A 19,939-nucleotide genomic window follows, 5' to 3' on the forward strand; every position below is an offset into this window, starting at 1 on the left:
GGGAACAGTCCGACTGGAGAGCCTAGCTGAACACACACTGGTTCAGGGGGGCATGCTGGAGGGCTTGCTGAAGGGTGGGGAGAGGGGACCTCAATTCATTACAGTCACATTTTGGCTGTCTCAGTTTATAATAGCAGTGTGATTCCCGTCTCTTCTCATGCAGCTCCCTGAGTTCTGGATTTTTTTCCTCTTTGGGTTTTTTTTTTTTTTTTTTTAACTGTAAGACTGTAAGACTGATCCTTACAACTCTACATTTACCTTGAGCTGTACTGCAACACTAAATCACCTGACCCTGCATGTGTCTTCTGTAATGCACTATATTAGCCCCAGTCTGTTGCTGCTGTTCTGACTGTTATTCGAGCATAACAGTACTGTCAGTTTATCCATATTTTCAGAAGATTCAAAAAGTTCAAATAATAAAGTTCATCATACACACAGCACATTGAATGAGGTTTAGCAACAAGAAGGGAGCAAACTGATTGTTATGGAGTAGTGTCAGTGTCTGTAGTTTATAGGTGTTCAGGTTTTGGCTGTGAACAGAGGAAGGCAGTGTCCCTGGTACATGGCCCCCCTTGCAGGAAGACTGGAGTGAACAGCTCCTGCAGTAACACTGTCTTACCACTAGGTTGTTGCTGTTGAACAGTGCCTGATAGGGTCCTTTTTTGTAAGATTTTTTTTAGAAACACTGTCCCATGTCTTGGGCTAAATTCACCAAGATGACCATTCTGTTTGGGTTTCAAGTGAGAAATTGTAATTTTGTGATTTGTGAGTTTCAGACACTATTGCTTATGGCAATCTTAAGTTCATGTAGAACTAATAAATAGAGGTAGTAATATACAGAAAATGCATTTTTTTTTAACTGTGTGGTTTTGGAATCTATATGCTAGTTACAAACGTTATTTCAACTTCAACCAGCATATAAAATCTTTTGAAAGTTACATATTAATGCCACAGTAGCATAACTGTTGATTTATCTGTATGTGTCTGTATACCTGTGTATATACGCAAAAACATCAATATGGTTTATTTTATGTGAATGAATTTATATTCAAATTAAGGGTCTAAGTTTCTGTCTTTCAACTTCTGAGTCAGTCTTTTCAAGGATTCCAAGCACCAAATTCCCACAAGCGCAGAATTCCACCCAGTTTTGTGTACATTTTTGTATAGAATGTTTATGAAAGGGGTGTGGTTAATTGTGAATTATGTTAACAATGTTACCTGTTCAGCCTGAACTGAAGAAATCTCCACCCCATTTTTGCTTTTGTTCTAGAGCTACAACTGGCGGAACATTTCTTAGAAAAAGTGTAAATATTGCATACTCACAATCCTGAAATCTCCCCTATTAGTTCAATGGTTTGAGAGCCGAAAATGAGTGTAGACAAAGGCGTGAGTGTCGATGAGGTGTTGTAATTATATATTGTGATGAAATCATTTAAAATTAGATAAAAATGAGGGTTTTATTTAATGTTTTTTTTTTTTTTTTACAAAATTTTCAATACACGACCGTGGTCACAGAGTCAGTTCTTGCCATATACAATTTTATATTATCTGGTTTTAGTGATATGTGTCCCTGTCAAAGGATCTTTTTGTGTTTTTTAACCTTCAGTCATGTGATGTTTATAGATTGCTATGAAATTTGTCATTCTTTTTTTGTTCATTTTCTTTTTTTGCCCTCAGCAGTGACTTGCTGCATATAGATCTGGGTGGTTTCTGAAATAAATTTGAAAACACATTTGTCTTGTTTTATATTTGAGAACTATCATGAATGGAAGGTGACTATGCCTGAGAAAAAAACAACTATATTACTACTCGGTGTGACGAGAGGCTGAAGTTGGCCCCAGTTTTGAAATTTAATCAGTAGTCCTGTCCGTTTGCCTTCACAGACTTGCTTGAGTGTTTATAAAGATTATGTTGTGCTTCCATAATAAAATAAAGGTAGAAACAGAACAGTGGGAGGGAGTAAGATTTTTTAAATAGCATTTTGTTCAGGTGCTCTAAGCTGGAGCTTTCAGGTGTCCAAGTGTCACACATAAAAAAATTAAAAAAAAAAACTTTTTCCACATAAAATAAACTCAATGAACCGGTACTGTTTACATGATAAATAATCAAGAACTCAAAACCAGTACAGACTTAAAGTGGGCTAGGATAATTCCACTTTATAAAAAGATCACACGTTCAAAGATCACACAAGGTCCAGCTATCTTGATTTTAGAATATTGTGAAAACAATTGGAAATATTATTAGTAAACTTTTGGTGATACTGTGGTCAGCAATATGAAGGATTTTAGAATTCCAGATTTCCACATTCTACAGTAAAGGTTTTTGAAATTAATACTAGTCTTAGCTGTTAACTTGCGCTTCAAAACTTCACAGGGCTTTGATGAAAACTTATATTAGAAATTATTTTGTTAAATATTTTTTGAATAGGTGTATTGTTTTGAATACCTGGCTCTCTCAAACTTGTTACCTAATCATCCCCTGATTTAACTGGCTAAAATATGTTCTCTCCCTCTCCACCTTAGCTAACGTGTGGTGAGCATTCTGGTGCAAAATGGCTGCCGTGCATCACCCAGATGGGTGCTACACATTGATGGCGGGTGAGGTTAGTTCCCGCTCATCACTGTAAAACACTTGGGAGCGTTTGGAACAGTGCTATATAAATGCAATGATTCATTCATTCAATTATATAATAGCTTAATAAAAGTTTTAAAAAATAAAAGCTTCTTTGAGCTAAATGGCAGACACATTGATATCACACACCAAACATCTTTTGCATAATGGACACAACAATATCCAGTTACAAACAGCTGAGCGCAAGATCCCACAGCTGCACAGTCCAAACGCAAGAGCTGTTGATCACAGAGTGCATAGATGTAGGCTACGTTGGTGGGTGGGATAATTGGATTGTCACTGGGTGAAACTGAAACTGCCATTGAATTAATAAAAGTGTATTTGTGTTGGCAACATGGAATGGAATACCTTAAATCAAAATTCAGTTGGAAAACTCATTAAAACGAATCCCAGTCACAGCTGTGTGCTTGCTCTTCAAAAAACCATGGGATTTTTTAAAAAATTGCCGAATGGAAGGATCGTTTCTTTGAGTTCAAAGAGTGAATAAACGGTGTAAATTCCATTACCCTGTGTATGTTTGTTTTCATTCACCACATGATATACTGGCCTACGGAGAAAACTGGCAGGGAACAGAAATGTACGTTCTCAATAACATGATTGATTTTCGGAAACCAGTGTTTATCTTCTGTAAATCAATCCGTCTGCCGATCAGTAGGGGCTCTGATGCTTCTGCTTACAGAGGCTTAGCCAGGAAACAGTCGATTGTAGGCCGCTATTAATTAAGCCTCTTCAGCTGGAATAGTTCTCAATCACTCACCCCCAGGCGCTGTTCTATAATGGATTGCTTGCTGCATCAGTAGCAATGCCACGCTCGTGTGTGTGTGCGTGTGTGTCGTTGTGGGGGCGGGGGATCCTTATGCACGCAGTATGCACACTTTTTGCCTCCAGAAATTATGCACAGCTATAGTAGTACATGTTACATATAGAGCTTTCTGCCATTTAAACTTTGAAAAGCTCTATCACTGACAATAATCAAATAAAGGTAGCTATGATCCTATGCCATGAAGTATCTGGACGTTTAGCACAGCAATATTGCAATGCTTTTTCATTAAAAAGAGCAAAGGTAAAGAACAGGGCAGACACTGCTGCAAGCTTTTCTTTGGAGCACCTGACCACTCAACCATAGCTGCTGCCATTCTTCTCATTCAAAGCACTGCCGCAAGCATTTTGTCACGGAAGATAATAAACACAACATATCAGATATCATGCCAGCATTTATTATATGCAGATTTTCAAGATATATATATACATGTATAGTTAAATGCATTTTTACTGAGAGAGTGACAATTTTTGCAGTTTTGGCTCAGTACTGCAGCACATTAGATTGGAAATAAAACATACACACTTTTTAAAAGATTAGGTCTACAGTATATGTCAGCAATTACAGCACTTGTATGTATGTAGGTAATGCATTCGTACATATATTTCTTTTGATTATATTATGGTTATGGATAGAAATGATACAGGAAGACAGTTCAGTTCATTTTGAAGCCAGGTTTGCTATGTCATAGTATAACCTAGACAGCATACCAAAGTGTAAGCAATAGGAATTGCTGCAAGAAAACTATAGCTCCCACAATTCCCACCCTGGAGACTCCATCTGAAAGAAAAATAAATAATTATGTTATTGTAAATTACATACTTGTGCTGCAACACTGTCTCCTGTCCTCTTCTCACAACACAGCAACCTTCTTCCTGCTCTGTTGATTTTCTCCCTAAATGCTATATAATTATATAATGCAGCCATACTATATTGTCAACAATTTCTGCAAAGTAGTAGTGGTATTAATTATGTACCCATCCAGTACACACACATATGTATATATATATATATATATATATATATATATATGTATATACAGTATATACTCAAATTCTCAATAGCAAATGTGACGATTTCACACACACACACACACACACACACACACACATATATATATATATATATATATATATATATGCGTGTGTGTGTGTGTGCAATCATCAAATTTGCTATTGAGAAGTTGTGTAGGTGCACCACTACAGAAACTGAATGTGTTAAGAACTGTCTCCAGTTCCACTCTTCAACTTCAGTATTGTGTAAACTGGGTCCTCTGCTCTGCATCTCCTACATTACACTTACTTCCTTTTGGTGGCAGTACTGGAGCTGGGGTTTTCTGGGTGGTGGCTTCACTTCGGGTGTAGGGAACCCCCAAAGCACTCCCCAGGGCCTCTCGTTGCTGTTCACTAAGCACTGCTCTCTGGGCAGTAGTCACCATGGCAGCATTGTCAGCACCCAAGGCCTGTATTTGGCTGACCGACAGTGCCTGAACAAAAATGGCACGCAAGATGACATAAGCATGGACGAGAGGAAGAGAAAGAAAAGATTGAATGAGGAACACAAACTCACAGCCAAGCGTGCCGGGGGGATGAGGGGAATGACAGACTGTCTGATGAAGGACAGGACAGACCCATTGAGACTCTGCAGCTCTGTTTCATTCAGGCCAGCTGAAAGAGAAACATGGAAAATAAGGGCAGTGTCACTTTAAAACAGTTTAATTTCTGTACCACTTTCAAAATTATACTGAGCACGGTTGGCAACTGTGTGACTGCCAAGCACTGGCCAAAATATTGATGTACTGTACTGTACAGAGCAAGACCCAAAATGGGAATAAACAGATAATGCATGGAGAGGAACAAATGACAAGCGCTAAGGTTCCTCTGGCATTTATATCACTTCTCATTTCATACAACCTGATTAATGGAAATAAGCATTGTTATCTGCCGCTCGGAAGTACTAAAGACAAACTCCAGTACTGAAGAGCTGCAGCATGTACATTTGTTTATGGTTTCCTTTCAATCAGCAGCCAATGTAGGTCTTGAAAACAAGGTGGGAAGACTCTTAAGCCTATCAATAACCTAAATGACTCAAATTAAGTTGTTAAGCACAGGGACATATTCCTGCACAGGACCTTGGGGGAAAAGTGAAATAACGCACATTAAGACAAGCAACTGTAATTAGCTAAACATACCCTGTACCTTGGTTGCATTAAAATGCCTCGACCAATTCTCAATTGCAAATGAATAATGATATTCTGTTTCTAGCACTCCAAAGTAAACCTTTTGTGACATCCTAATGGAAATGTGACGACAGACCGATGATGTTTCCCATGTTGTTGACTTGGGCCTCAGTCCAGTCCTTGGGTTTGCCGAACAGAAGCACCGCCTTGCTCTTCAGCAGCTCCATTTTGGAAACAGGACAACTGACGCGACCCATGTCGCTCACGGCCTCCCTGCGAAACATATAATTCATTGTGTCACACGTCTCCTCATTTCATCTTGGCATGACCTTGGCATAACCTTCCCGTCACCGTCCCCGTCAGCCGCAGCCGGACCATGCGATGTCGGTGTCTGACCTGAAGGCGTTGGTGCTGAGGTTCCGCAGCTCCTCCGGGCTCAGCCCGCAGATGAACTGGCCCAGGCCCACCATCTCCACTGTTCCCAGTGTGCTCACTGTCAGCCCGGTGCGATTCACATAACCGCACCACATTCCTTCTCTCTGTCGTGGGGGAGAGTACTTTCTAAGCATCATCGTTTTTCATCGCCATCACTAGCACCACTGCATTTTCAGACACCCGGGCTTCATGTTCACAGAGAAAGGGTTAGGGTTAGGGTTAGGGTTAGGGTTAGGGTTAGGGTTAGGGTTAGGGTTAGGGTTAGGGTTAGGGTTAGGGTTGGGGTTAGGGTTGGTGGTTAGGGTTGGGGTTAGGGTTGGGGTTAGGGTTGGGGTTAGGGTTGGGGTTAGGGTTAGGGTTAGGGTTAGGGTTAGGGTTAGGGTTAGGGTTAGGGTTGCATTTTCAGATAGCACCACTGCATTTTCAGACACGCGGGCTTCATGTTCTCAGAGAAACAAGGGGGACCATTCATAGTGTTTCCATATACATCCTCATTGTTATCATTATCATCATTATCCTCGTCAGAAAGATGATGATCAGAATGATGATCACCATCACCGTAGTCAAAATGGTTACCATTGTGATAGCTCTGGTTGCCATGTTCACCCTTTCCACCACTGTCAACCCACCACCACACTATCATATTTAGGTATGATGGGCTCCTGACCTGCTGCTGCGTCCAGTTGCAAGACTCGAGCAGCTCCAGGGTGTCCAGGGAGGTGATGTTGAGCACCTTCAGCTCTTCAGGGGAGAAGCCCTGAGCCACGCAGCCCAGCTGCATCACCTGCGACGCAGACAGGGAGCCCGGCTTGCCCCACACCTGCAGGGAGCACAGCGCCAGGAGAGGCCTGTCATGTGGGAAGTCATTCACAGGGGACTTCCCACATGGGGGGCAAATACAGTGGCTACCTTCAAACACAGAAGTCCTCATTCGCTGCCCCATTCGCCTAAACACTGCCTAACAAATAGGGAACCCATTCTCTACCCCCCCAGTCTGTTGCCCACAGTGCAGCACCTGGATGACTTTGCTCTTCAGAGCCTCCAGCTGTTGGGGGTTGTAGTTGACGATTCCCCCAAGGATTTGCACCCCGCTATTGAAGTCGTCTGTGGAAATGCAGGCCAGCTGGGCCGGGGTCCATTCAGCGTTCCCCTCCCCCAGTTCCATAATGGCCGACAGCGTGGGAGCGTCCGCACAAGCTGAGATGGAGAGAGAGAGGGAGAGGGACAAAGTTGGGCAGAGAGAGAGAGGGATGAGACATTGTTTGGGCGAGAAGCGAAGCGAGGGACTGTGGGAAAGACAGCCACATGTTTAAAGGGCGAAGGGAGGACATGTAAGGATTGAGGAAAACATTCTCTTTGAGCGTACCCCTGCAGCCAAACACATATTAAGCAGGAATGGCAAGTGGTACCACAGGAGGTCGTCACAGCATTTGGGCGAAGGAAACTGCGTGATCGCACTTACCCGCTCTCTTTCTACGGGCGGCAGGGCTGGGCTGTGCAGGGTAGGTGATCAGGTAGAAGAGCTTCTTGCGTACCGCGGAAAGACTGGGCCTGATGCGAAACTCCTCTGGAGCAGACTGCGACTGGTCAGGGGGCAGACGGTCTAGCACATCCATGAGGGATTCCTTCAGCCCAGACTTTGTGGAGACATGACAAGACAAATGTCATGGAAGAGATTTAGGATCCTGTTATGATGATGCTTTTTATTTATCAGGCGCCTTTCTGAATAATCAAGGTCACCTTACATGGAATAAAACAGTCACAGAAATGACATAATACTGCACATACAGGACATGGTATTAAAAATCTTTGAGAAAAAAAGATGGAACACTGGGCATGGTATTTGTTTTTAAATGTTATGACAATATAGTCAAAGGGTGAAAGAAATACAAAAATACAGAATGCAAGGTAGATTATACAGACAGTGTGAAAGCTCACCTTGTAGGTTAGTGAGTTGATTTCTGTGTCATTCAGTAGAAGGAGACTTCCAAAAGAGGTCATTGTGCTGGAGGACCAATTTGAGGGCGGTCTGTCCCATGGCAAGGAAAAAAAACTCATAAAATTGCAGGAACTGAACAAACTTTGTTTTTTTTTATTTTAGACAGAAACAGATGAATGAAACTATGGAAACAGAAATCCGTTACCCGTATTGTGCCTTGAGCAGTGTGACGATGGCATGCGTGTGGTGGCGGTTAATCTGGATGCATTTGGCCAGGGCCTGCAAGGTGGCATTCTGAGCATCGGCGCTCAGGTTAGCCAGATGAGCAGGCTGCAGCTCACACACAAGCGGCCCCAACCTGGTGATGTCGCCAGCGTTCAGATCTGACACGTTCTTACCCTGTAGAGACGTGGAAGGAACCGTGCAACGTCAGCGGTGTCGCCACGTGTGAATTCACAGTCAAATCACAATAAAACACAGTTGCAGAGCAATGTTCAAAAGAAAATTTACACTAATTAACATAAAATAAAATGAAAATTGGCCACCATTTATGCACAGAACAGTTTAGAACATGATATTTATAACTAAACTGATGTATGCTGCAAAAGTAGCCAATAGATCTGGAACCTTACAAACTTCTAAAACTATTCAGCACTTTGGGGAAGCTGAAAGAATGAGCCCACAGGAAGTGCATGTAAGCTGAATAAGCTAACGTCACCCATAATGGTGTAAGTGCAACCAGTTTAGCTCGAGAGTAAACCTCAGATTTAAATCTGTAGACCACAGGCCTGTATTGGAAAAGCTGTTCCTTATCCTACAGATTAGGAGCAGCTGTTCCAGTGATGTAACTCTGCAGTAGAGTGATCTAAGTTTGTTAAGTCGTCTCAATTGGCAAAGTGAGAATAGCTGTCCCTCTGTATTTACCAGGCAATGCAGCGATCTGTTGGTCAGGGCAGAGCGAGCGGACGAGCTCAGGGGAAGAGTGGTGAGGTTGGCCTGCGACATTTTGTCCAGGAAGTGGGCACACACAGAGTGTGGGAGCGCCATGATTGCCTTCACACTTAAGGGGACAACAGAGGGGGACGAAACAGCAAGAAGAAACAAAGACGACAAAAATAAAATGATTTATAACATTTAGTTTACACGGACAATGCAGAAGAATCGACAAATGACTTAGCCAATTCCTATCTATCCCTAAATCACATGGTGGATGAAAAGTGACCAATAGGGTGCAGATGTGCAGTTGTAAATACTACTTTACAGACTGTACAAAAAGTCATAATGACACAAAAAGACCCAGAACTGACGGCATGTAAATCAGAAGTGGTGTGGGAATGGCATCCAGTTCAGCGTTTGTGATGTTGTTGAAGTAGTCCTTTCTCTCATTCTCCAGGCTGTTGTAGAGCTTCTTAGCAACACAGCCCACCTAAAACAGAGAGAAGCAGAGAGAGAGAGAGAGAGAGAGAGAGAGAGAGAGAGAGCGATAAAGAGAGAGAGAGAAAGAGGGAGAGAGTGGGAGAGGGGTGGAAGTAAAAATATAGTTTCAGTACTGCAATCAACATTATTATTACTATTGTTATCATGGTATGCCATTGATTTTTTTTGTTATTTATATGGTTATACAACACTTTTTACTTAAATTGAAATGAGTGGAAGGGGATATACTGTTTTTACTTGGGTGTGTATGAGGACCACCACACATTCAAAAGAGATAATACACTGATGTTCACACATCTGACAGACTTGAGATAATATGAACCTGTGTCCTGGACAGCCAGTGCATGCTTCCTGTTAGAGCCTGAGACACTTCCTTGACGTCACTCTGATTGGTATTTTCAATCATCTGACATGTCACACCCTGCACCGCTGACTGCAGTTTCCTGTCAAAATAAGCCTCTTTACTTTATAAATGAAATAATCACGGTTCCACCAGTATAACTTTAATGTTCACAGACACAATAACCATAAACTGCAGTTATGCCAGAGCAGACGCCAACAACACGCAAAAAAAAAGCTAAAAGAGAAGCTCCCTCACATGATGTCACTGGGTCTCAACCTCCCCTTCAGGATCTTCTTCACCAGTAAAGCAGACTGCAAAAACATGGAAAGAGAAGCAGTGTACAGAAAACCGTGATGCACAGTGAGGTGGTGGGGCTCCAGGGAATGAAGGTTACCTGAGACTTGGTCCAGTTCTTCCCCTCCAGCTGGTCCACAGACGTGAGGTTAGCCTGTTCAAGGGTGGACAAGGACAGCCTGGCCAGGAGGGGCCCGGAGACACTACGCACCAACTGTGATGCGTTCATTTCACTGCGCAGCTAAGGGTGGATGGGGACAAGGTTGTGACATGACTGTGCTAAGTACACCCCCAGCATGGCTACCATGGTGCTATGACACTGGTATGAAGCTAGCTGACCTGGAGTACAGACTGAAAGTCATGTTGTCTCTTCACCATTCTGCCTCGCCCCCCTAACCTTCCCCAAAGTTTTTTCCCTTGTTTTGCTCATGTATTTTGAGAGATGGAAATGCACTCTACTATGAATTCAAACTTTCAAATGAAACATATCACGAATGCTGAATTACATAAAAAATATACATAATAAAAAGAGGGCAGCATTACTGCTAAGACCTTTTACTTTATAACTCAGGTTTATGCTCTTGACGTGTAATGTGACATGTTAACTGCCTTCCTCAGCGATGCTGTTAAGCTGAATAGTGTTTTTCCTAGCTTCACTACTGCACCATACACATACTTATTCTCTCGTCCCCCGTGTTTCCTTCCCCTTTGCCCCTGCTCGTGTTCCACCCGTCCCTGTCTCACCCCATCCAGCAGGGCTGCCCTCTGCAGTGCGGAAAGCCTGTGGCTTAGCGTGTCCATCTCCTCTGTTCCCAGCAGCCCTGTGAGCTTGGCCTTCCGCAGCAGCGAGCTGGAGACGCCTCGCACCACCGACCCCAGAGAAATCAGCTCGTTTCCGGACACCTCCTGGGAGGGGGAGGTGCAGAAAATTTAGGAGACAGGGGACGTGAAAACCCGACAGACAGAATGGGAACGAGAATATTAAGAAATGCAGAAGAAAAAAACGAGAGAGAAACTAATAGACAAAAAAAAAAAACACACCAGAGTAAATGAGAGAAGGCATGCTAGTGGGAGAGACAAAACCAAAGCCCACCGTGGCTTCCTTCATGAGCATGTCGGCCAGGACCTTGGCCTGGGCTGGGTTCCACTGGGCCTTGCCCATGGAGGGCAGGTTAGCCCTTATGGCAGACGGGGTGAACCTGTTCAACAGGGACATGGACAGGACCGATGCTGCTGAGCCCACAGACTGCAGAATGTCAGGACTGAGAGGTCCGTTTCCCTGAGAGGAAACCTTCATCAGCAGCTCCTTCTTCAGCTGTGGGGAAAAGAGAAGGAAAGTGAAGTGTGTCGAAAGTGGGGGTTCAAAACCCAGGGAATAGAAGGATGAAACACAAAGACGAGATGAGGTATGGCAAATGTGGAAATTTATGTAGTTATGTAGTTTTTTTAGTGCATTACGAAACAGTAACTAGAAAGAATAATATGAAACTCTAAGCTCTAAATGGCCAGTACAGAAAATGTGCTTGCTGGTTACCATGACAGATTCTGGGTTGTCACATTCCCTGAGTCGGGAGAGGAGAACTGAGCTCTCAGATGAATTGAGGGCCTTAGGATCGTCAAAGAAACATGCCAGGCTGCCAATTCTGGTTGGTGAGGAATAGAACAGTCAGGGGGTGCAGTCAAGGACACTTGCTGGAACTTTCAAGAGGTTGATACATGGGAATAGTTTTGCATCATCCTATGGAAGATCTCCAACCCTAAAGATTACTATACACTTTAACCCCTTTAAACCCCTGCACATAACAATAGTTAATAGCAGAACTATTAGTGGTCAATTTAGCCTACTGCTCTATTCAATTACAAAGACAAATCCAAATGCTGCTGGGCAGAGGGTCATCAACATTGCCAACTGCACAGCACAAAAACAAAACGCTAAAAATATTTGTAAATTTCAAATCGGACCATGGTACACACCTGTCCAGGTGTTGGGGGAACTCAGAGCTCTCGGTGAAGCACTTCTTCAACATTTTGAGCAACATCTTGCCAAGAGGACGAGGGACTACCCCACGAAATGAGGTTTGAAATCGTGGTTTCCAGAAGAATGCACATAACTGAGATTTTGGGGGGGGGGAGGGGGGGAGATTTTTTAACATCACCATTCATATTATTACCACAATGAACAGTCAGAAATATTTCTAGCATGTACCCAATTATCCTGTAATGTATGCTAGAATGAATACACACACACACACACACACACACACATACACACACACTTCTTAAGATCTTATAACCTCCACATAAATGTATTTATAAAATCAGCTCTCACTGTGCTGAAATATTGAGAAAGCTAGAATGAAAATGTCTCAGGACCTCATCTTTAGGGGTATTTTCAAATTCAGCAACAGGTAGAAGTGTGACGAATTGTCCCATCATCTCCATTTCTGTAGCATTCAGCCAGTTCTTCCTCTGGCATGGACCATTGTCATCTGGGGAGTGGGGTAGGGGGCAATTTGGTGATTATTTTTCAAACACAGCCTCCCTCATCTGATGACTCCTGTTTATATATTTGCAACTGACAACTTCTCTTTCATTTCTTCCCTTTTCCTATCCTGTTTCTTCCTCCCTGTTCTTCTTCTTTTCAGTTTGCTTCACTCAATGTTTCTATTATCTGTCCCTGCCTCTTCCTCTCCTCTCACCCTCTCCCATTGTCTGTGTTGTCAACACCCACTGCTCCACAAAGCGGGCTTGCTCCTATTGCCATTTTGGGAGAATTTTGAGTTGTTATAGTTTAATTACTCAGACATTATATAATATATATATATATATATATATATATATATATATATATATATATATATATATATATATATACAAATATTCAATAATTTTTAAAAATCATAAAGAAAATTTTTTAATTCATAATTAAGTCCTGGTTAATTTGTGTTAGTTATAATAATAATCATACTATTTTAAATCATTATAGACATATAGTACATGACTATACTGTAATACATCTTCCATTTAAAAGAAAGAGAAGTGGTTTTCATTCCAATGCATGTGTAACCAACAATATGTAACCAATTTAACAGTTACATTTTCGGTTCTTATTATATTGAGCGTGTGCATGTGTGGTGTTTTTGTGTAGGTAAGAGTGTGTGCAGTAGGGGGATATGAGGGAAAGTTTTATACTTATTTGGACTGTATGATATCTTAAATGTATGTTTTTTTTGTGTGCACTGTGACCACTTGAATTTCCCTATTTCGGAATAATAGTCTACCTTGACCTTGAGCTGGAAGTGGAATTTGAGGTCGATCTTCGCTTTTACCTGGACCACGACCTTGAGTGTGATCAGGACGCTGTGTGGGTTTGGGTGGATTCTTACTGCAGTTGACATTGTTTGGTCTGATTTGATCCATAATCCATTTATGGATCTTATCATGATGCTTTGGAGTCAGGGAGCTATACACCTCACTGAACATATTCACCCTGACAGAGACACAGACAGAGAAATTAACCACTGACCTGCACAATAAATGGCTCCACTGACTGACATAGGAGAGACCAACACCAAAACTGTCCATCACACGTCATGCCCACTTTACTATCTAATATGGACTCCAAAGGATATGCCATGGCAATTTGGGAACCAGCTGAATAACATTCCAAGCCCCACCCCCCAACAGAGAGCCCCTGACTCACATCTCAGCCAGTTGTGGGGGGCGCAGGTGAGCGGGCAGCACCAGCTCAGAGGGCAGCATGTCCTGGATGAAAGGCTTGGCCACCCAGAGCAGCATCTTGAATTGGCTTGGGTCAATTTCTGACCCATTATCCTTCAGAACCATCCAAGAGAAGGGAGCCATAAAAGCCCGCATGAAGCACTGTGGACCATCCTGCCATGAGAGAGGAGCAGAGTGTGTCAGGAGGAGGTGCAAGAAGAGAAAGAGGGCAGCAAGTCAGGAGACGCCGATAGACACAAGGAAGAAAGAGAGCAGGGCAGAAAGAAGAGAAGTGATGAAAGAGTCCAGGAGAGAATAGGAGGAATGAGGGACATGGGAGGGTGCAGAGAGTGATAAGAGAACAAAGGAGGGTGTGAAGTGTGGAGATCGAGTAGTACAGAAAAGAAGAGTGTGGTGAAAACAGGTGAGAAGCAGGAGGCAGAGAAGCGAAGGCAAAATGGAGGATGGTAACGTAAGATGGAGGTAGTAAAAGACACAGCAAAAATAACAAGACATACGACACAAAGCACAACAGGGGAAAGAAAGGTGAAAGAGGGCCGTTGCGAGGATGTGCCACGACCGTGGCATGGTAGCACTGACCGAAATGTTCCTTATGAGGGCAACCATGTGTGGCATGCTGGAGCAGTTCTGTAGCCTTTCAGTCATGTTCTTTGGGCAGGAAGAGACATTCAAAGAAGAAGGAGAAGAGAGATAAAAGAAAGATACATGGCATCCCACAACATACCTGCAGGCAGTCAAAAAGCAGTCATGCCTTATGGTAATGTATAACCACCCAGACTACAATAAAGTGCTCCAGACTCCAGTAACTGCGCCTGATCACATACCAAAGAGGGGTGACAGGATCAATGAATGTATGTATTATATCATGTAAAATATCACTATTCATCTGATGGATTTCTTTCTGGCAATATACTCTTTTTGACTGACACTGTAAAACATATGTAGATGAATATGAATGTTTGACAAATGCAGGACAGACAACTCAGAACAGGTGAACATATTGCACATGCAGACACATCTATACTGTACATACTTGGTTGCAATACAGAACAAAAAAAAAACAAAAAAAGTATTTCTCTCTCACTTACATGCACACACACACATGCACACACACGCATATACACACATACACGCACACACACACACACACATATGCATGCACACTGGAGCAGGGAGGGGTTACAAATGTTACCCAGTCCATGTCATAGGGTGGCTCCATGGTGCCATTGGGCATAATGGATGGTGATGGATGGGAGGGAACCATGGGGTGATGTGCAAATGAGGAAAGAAGTTGGTGAAGCTTAGCTACTGGTTTGGGTACCATGGCATCCAAACCCATGGAACTGAGAGAGAAAGAGAGAGAGAGAGAGATGGGGGAGAGAGGGGGGTGGGGGCAATTAATTGACAGATTGTAAAATCTTGCTTGACAGAGATCAATGACAATATGATTCATGAGTGATCACCTGTTTGGAGCTCCATACATCATCATGGGTACCCTATGTCCTGCACAATAGCACATGGAAAATTGAGCCAGAGAAAAGGGTCGCGTGTACAAGTCCTAAAACCAACTCTTACTGCTCAGAAAGTTATGAACACACACTATACACACTATAACTTAAACACACTTTTTAAAGTCCTTCTTTACTTGACCTTCCTCCTAGAAGACATAAAACACAAATCTTCACATTCAAGTTGTATGCAACTACAACTATAACAAATCATAATCTCACCCATTTTCAGACACTTAGCCATCTGTGAGGACACAAAGACAGGAAGAGTATATTACATTTTTGGTCAGGGTCTTCTTTCCGATAAACACAATTATGCAGTGAAAAAGCAACCACACTACTGCTACAACTTTACCTGCCAGATGTCAGATGTAATGTTAACAAACAAATCATTATCATAGCCAATGTATGTCAGCATTGTATATGTTTGTGCTTATGCAGGTGAGCATAAGTATATACAGGAATCTGTAAAACCACTATTGGAAAGTAAAATTAACCACAGTGCATACCATATCTGAATCAGGCCACTGTCAAAATGTAATAAAATCATTATAATCATGCATTACATTTTGATTATAATCAGTCATATTGTTGTCATTATGTGTTACGTACTAGCCTTATGGCCAAGTAATGGACAGCTTGACCAGCAGGCATAGTAAGGAGTGTGAAAATATTGCACAATGCTAAAGCATTTGTAGCACTTGATACTGCATTAATGGGACAAATAAAAAACAGAGTTACCAGTGCGTGTGATGCATTGATGAATTCTGGATTCAGGGGTGGAAAACGGATCACTGAGTCGTTGAAGCCTGGCATCATGGTTAAATCCATATCAGGGCTCAAAGCTGATTGGGAATACACCACATTTTCTCACTCACTGATCTCAGTTCAGAAAGGGATAGACAAACAGAGATATTGCAAGCAAACAGAGGTACAAGAAAGACAAAGCTACAAAGTGGGAGAGAGTCTGGTGAACACACTCACTCAATGAAATTGCATCAATCAATGTTTTAATCTATAGTTACCCTGTTATAACTGTATTTGTCCGTGGTAATGTCAAAGTTGCATAAAACTGAGCATGGAGCAAGTTAAGTATGTAATGTCATTGTCCCAAAACATCTCTCTAACACACAGATGCAGTCGCCAGATTTTATAACAAGCATGTCATGCAAGGCCACATATAAAACAAAGATGTGAAGACACAAAAACATAACTTCATATTCTAATGAAGACATAAAGATAGACTACTGAATGAAGACAGTCTGTGTCACAGAATGTGGTCATTGGAAAGCTCACCTAATAGTCCATGGAAGGTGAGGAACAGGGTGAAAACTGTCACTCTCAATGCAGACATGGTGAATCACAATCTTCCTTTCTTCACTCTGCAAGCTCTGTTCTTTAAGGGGGTGGGTGTGTGGGGGAGAATGTGATGAAAAGGCCACTCAATCCTTGCAAGGTGGGTCTGCTCTGGGGCTGCTCACTCCCTGGGCACCAAAATATGACTGAGGTTGTAGTTCAGAGAGATCATTTCGAGAAGAACTGGCACACCAGTGAGAAAGTGGAAATGAATTAAATTAATAGGTGCTAACTCTGACATTAGGTCAAAGTTGAGGCCCTTGTGCTTGTATTGATAAAACTATTAAGAGTTCATTAAGATTATTAAGAGACTTAATTTAGGTAACTGTAGAAGTTGAAGGTAATTACTTGAAAGGTCTAATATCTCTCTGTACCTATAGGTTTGATTCATCATCACCGTGGAGGGACTGATGTGGTACTGTAGCAGCTAGATTCAGTATTTGATTACAGATGAAGGTTTGTAAGTGGAGCTTAACCAAGGAGAGAAGCGGCACATTCTTATGTTCAATTTGAGGTGTTGATTGTGCAGCTCTCTTACAACCACTAGAATCAGGGCTACTCATTATTGTCAGTGAAGGGTCACACACAAGCATTAGTTCACTTCAAACCTAGCATTTAACCGCCCTTCTCACAATTGTGCTCACTGAAGATATTTATCTCTTAGGCCTGGTTCATAGAATGAGCCCTCACGAAGCTAAAGAAAAACATTCTTCATTAGAAACATTAAACATGATGGTCACAATTCTCACAAAAAACGTTTTTCTGAAATATCATTTGAAGTGTTGAAATGAAGAAGTAGGCCTACTTTGTCACCCTCCTGGCTTTATATTGTTTCAAATGTGGCTCCTAGTCTTTACAATTTCCTCTGTTTTAAAGAATGGGCAGTGAAACAATGATACATTTAAATCCCTGTCACCAGATTTTAATGGCATCTAATCACACTCTACATGGAGTAATAAGAGATATTAATCTCATTGGGATGAATAAAAAGAAAAGAAAAATAAAATGAAATAAAGTAAAAATACAAACAAAAAATAAATTGAGGGACCACAACTCAGGATATGTCCAAGGTATTCTTTGTTGAATGTTCTGTATCCAGTGACCAAGCCTGTATAATTTTTTGTAGGTGTCTAATTATTGCATTATGAAACCCTAGCAACTCAAACATTGTGCTTGCTGTTTATTTGGTTGATGTAAAGTAGGAACAAAACCTCTCTGTGGGTAGCAAATGTCTCTTGAGACAAAATCATGCTCTTTCTATGTTCTCTTTTGTTGCTACCATGTCTTAATTACAGGACTGAAATCTGTCTTATTCTGTTGTCATGGTACTGGTTACTATGTGAGCTGACTCATAAATGCCCTCTCCATCCTAATACTTCCACCTTTGTGGCCTGAAGTACATAGCTGCCTAGATACCCACCCATAGGGAAATATCCCATTGGACTTGAAAAGGAACACAGTGAGAAAAACATTGGCCTGTACCTGCGCAATACATGCAGTACTGTTTTAATGTTTTTTTGTTGCTGTTGCATTTCTTAATGATGCGTTTATGAAATTGTTTAACATACAGGTGAAAGATAAACAAAGACAGGCCCGATGTTCTATTCTTGTCTACTAATGATCTACATCACATTATTTTTCCATGATTTAAATAAAAAAATGAAGCATGTCGTGATTGTCCTATAGTTTCCTATTCCTTCTATTCTTCATTTGAATATGTTCTTGTCTGTGCACCACATCCTTCCTTGTCTGTTTAACAACTCAATAGCCACCAATAAAACCTTAAATAAAATGCTGTACCATTCATAACAACTATTTGCACTTCCTAAATCCACTTCAGAAATATCAGTTTGCATTATTTTAAAACAAGACATTTCTGTTCCATACATTACTCTGTCATGGATAATTTGTATTTGATGTAAGAGGAAAAAAGGTATTATTGCCTGGCAGAATTTTTCTTCAAGTTTCAGGACATTTAAATTGTGTAAGACCAATAAATTATTTTTTTAGATCCACGAAAAATGTAACATGGTATAAAAATCAAATGTCCAAGCCTTCGTGTGGGTATGATGTAAAAGCCTCTATTTAGACGAGTGAATGAGCATTAAAAAACAACTTGTCCACGCCCTCAGTAAATTGTAAGCTGCAATGCGTGGTATTTTTAAAAAAAACTTATATACCACATTACATTTTTTGTGGATCAATAAAAATCTTTTTTTGGTCTTACATAATTTTCCCAGTCCGTGAGCACCTGTGACTATGGACTACCTGAAGCTCATCTCATGTTCTCTAGCACATTTCAAATGTATGCTTCAAGTTCCGCACGTCATAAATGAAGTTCCAAGTCAACTCTAATCAATATATCTTGTTTACTTGGATTTAATAAGAGGTTAATCATGTTTTTATATATTGTCAGACATATTTATAATAATGATTATTATTAGACTGATAATGATTTCGTATTTGAATTCATAATAACATATTTAAAAACAACTGTTCAAAAACTAGCTGTAACCACGTAAAACAGAGGTGTACTCACTGTCCCGTTAGAGGTGAAAATCTGAACAGCAGAGAAGTGTAGCAGGTGCAGAGCATGCGTTCCCCAGAATGACGCCGCAAGATCGTTGCGTTCTCTTTTCTCTAGTCCTGCTGCCCCTCTCGCTTCCTGTCCTACAGGTTGCGAGCTTAGTTGAGCCCAGGTGTGCAGTGCATGCAGGTGCATGTGTTGTATGGGTGTGTATCAGTACAGAAATACATTGTGTTTTGAAATGAAAACAGAGGATTACCAAGGTCAAGCTAGGCCAAACAGCTTACTCACAAAGGACAGCATTCTAATTACATTGCTAATATTTCAGTCCTGCATATGCAATATAGTGATTATGGTAACTACGACAAAAAATGCACACGTATACGAGATTTACAGATACAAAAACCCTTAGACAAATCTTTTACAGGCACATATTAGACCTACACTAAGTTTACAAATTACACTCGTCCTGTCTTTTAAAATACTTTTAAAATAAATTTTAGGGATTCAGTGCCTTCCAGCAAAATCAAACCTGCATCAAATGTTATGGATGTAATGTGTATGGATGTTTAAAATGCTACCCAGTGCTTCTCTACTTTGGCTTTCAGCATTAAAGAAGTTGGACCGGGGGGTAATTTCACTATGACAGATAAGTATCAGTTGGTTCACACCAGAGACATCGGGATGAACTCTAATCCTATCAATTGCTCAGACAAGCCTCCTCCCTTA

At 41.4% G+C, this 19,939-nt stretch overlaps 1 protein-coding gene across 2 annotated transcripts; it reads right to left on the minus strand.

Moving 5' to 3' along the window:
* Positions 1 to 3,827: 3,827 nt before the first annotated feature.
* On the minus strand, positions 3,828 to 19,389 carry otoa (otoancorin). 2 transcript variants are annotated; one of them, XM_064353587.1, is made up of 29 exons: positions 19,223 to 19,389; positions 16,624 to 16,718; positions 16,069 to 16,172; positions 15,550 to 15,571; positions 15,283 to 15,322; positions 15,012 to 15,162; positions 14,399 to 14,467; positions 13,782 to 13,972; positions 13,360 to 13,568; positions 12,452 to 12,567; positions 12,053 to 12,189; positions 11,613 to 11,721; positions 11,172 to 11,393; positions 10,823 to 10,984; positions 10,179 to 10,319; positions 10,040 to 10,095; positions 9,764 to 9,884; positions 9,312 to 9,430; positions 8,929 to 9,064; positions 8,210 to 8,403; positions 8,004 to 8,094; positions 7,528 to 7,702; positions 7,081 to 7,262; positions 6,733 to 6,885; positions 6,027 to 6,169; positions 5,767 to 5,903; positions 5,021 to 5,118; positions 4,754 to 4,937; positions 3,828 to 4,231 (listed from the first exon to the last, which is right to left on the minus strand). In XM_064353587.1, exons 2-29 carry the CDS (start codon positions 16,679 to 16,681, stop codon positions 4,149 to 4,151), a joined length of 3,603 nt encoding a protein of 1,200 aa, XP_064209657.1. In that variant the 5' UTR covers positions 16,682 to 16,718; positions 19,223 to 19,389; the 3' UTR covers positions 3,828 to 4,148. The 2 variants fall into 2 exon arrangements, with proteins under 2 accessions (XP_064209657.1, XP_064209650.1); XM_064353580.1 differs by having other exon boundaries at positions 16,624 to 16,723.
* Between the last annotated feature and the right edge of the window lie 550 nt (positions 19,390 to 19,939).

Source organism: Anguilla rostrata, chromosome 1 (genome assembly GCF_018555375.3).
Source record: "Anguilla rostrata isolate EN2019 chromosome 1, ASM1855537v3, whole genome shotgun sequence".
In the NCBI taxonomy this organism is placed as follows: domain Eukaryota; kingdom Metazoa; phylum Chordata; class Actinopteri; order Anguilliformes; family Anguillidae; genus Anguilla; species Anguilla rostrata.

Bases quoted from the DNA above. Each gene is read 5' to 3' on its own strand.
- otoa (XM_064353587.1), bottom strand. From the start codon at position 16,681: ATGTCTGCATTGAGAGTGACAGTTTTCACCCTGTTCCTCACCTTCCAT. The intron at 8,404-8,928 runs GTAAATACAGAG...ACGTCTCTACAG, and splicing joins ACAGATCGCTGCATTGCCTG to GGTAAGAACGTGTCAGATCT. The intron at 7,263-7,527 runs GTAAGTGCGATC...TCTCCATCTCAG, and splicing joins CGCCCGTAGAAAGAGAGCGG to CTTGTGCGGACGCTCCCACG.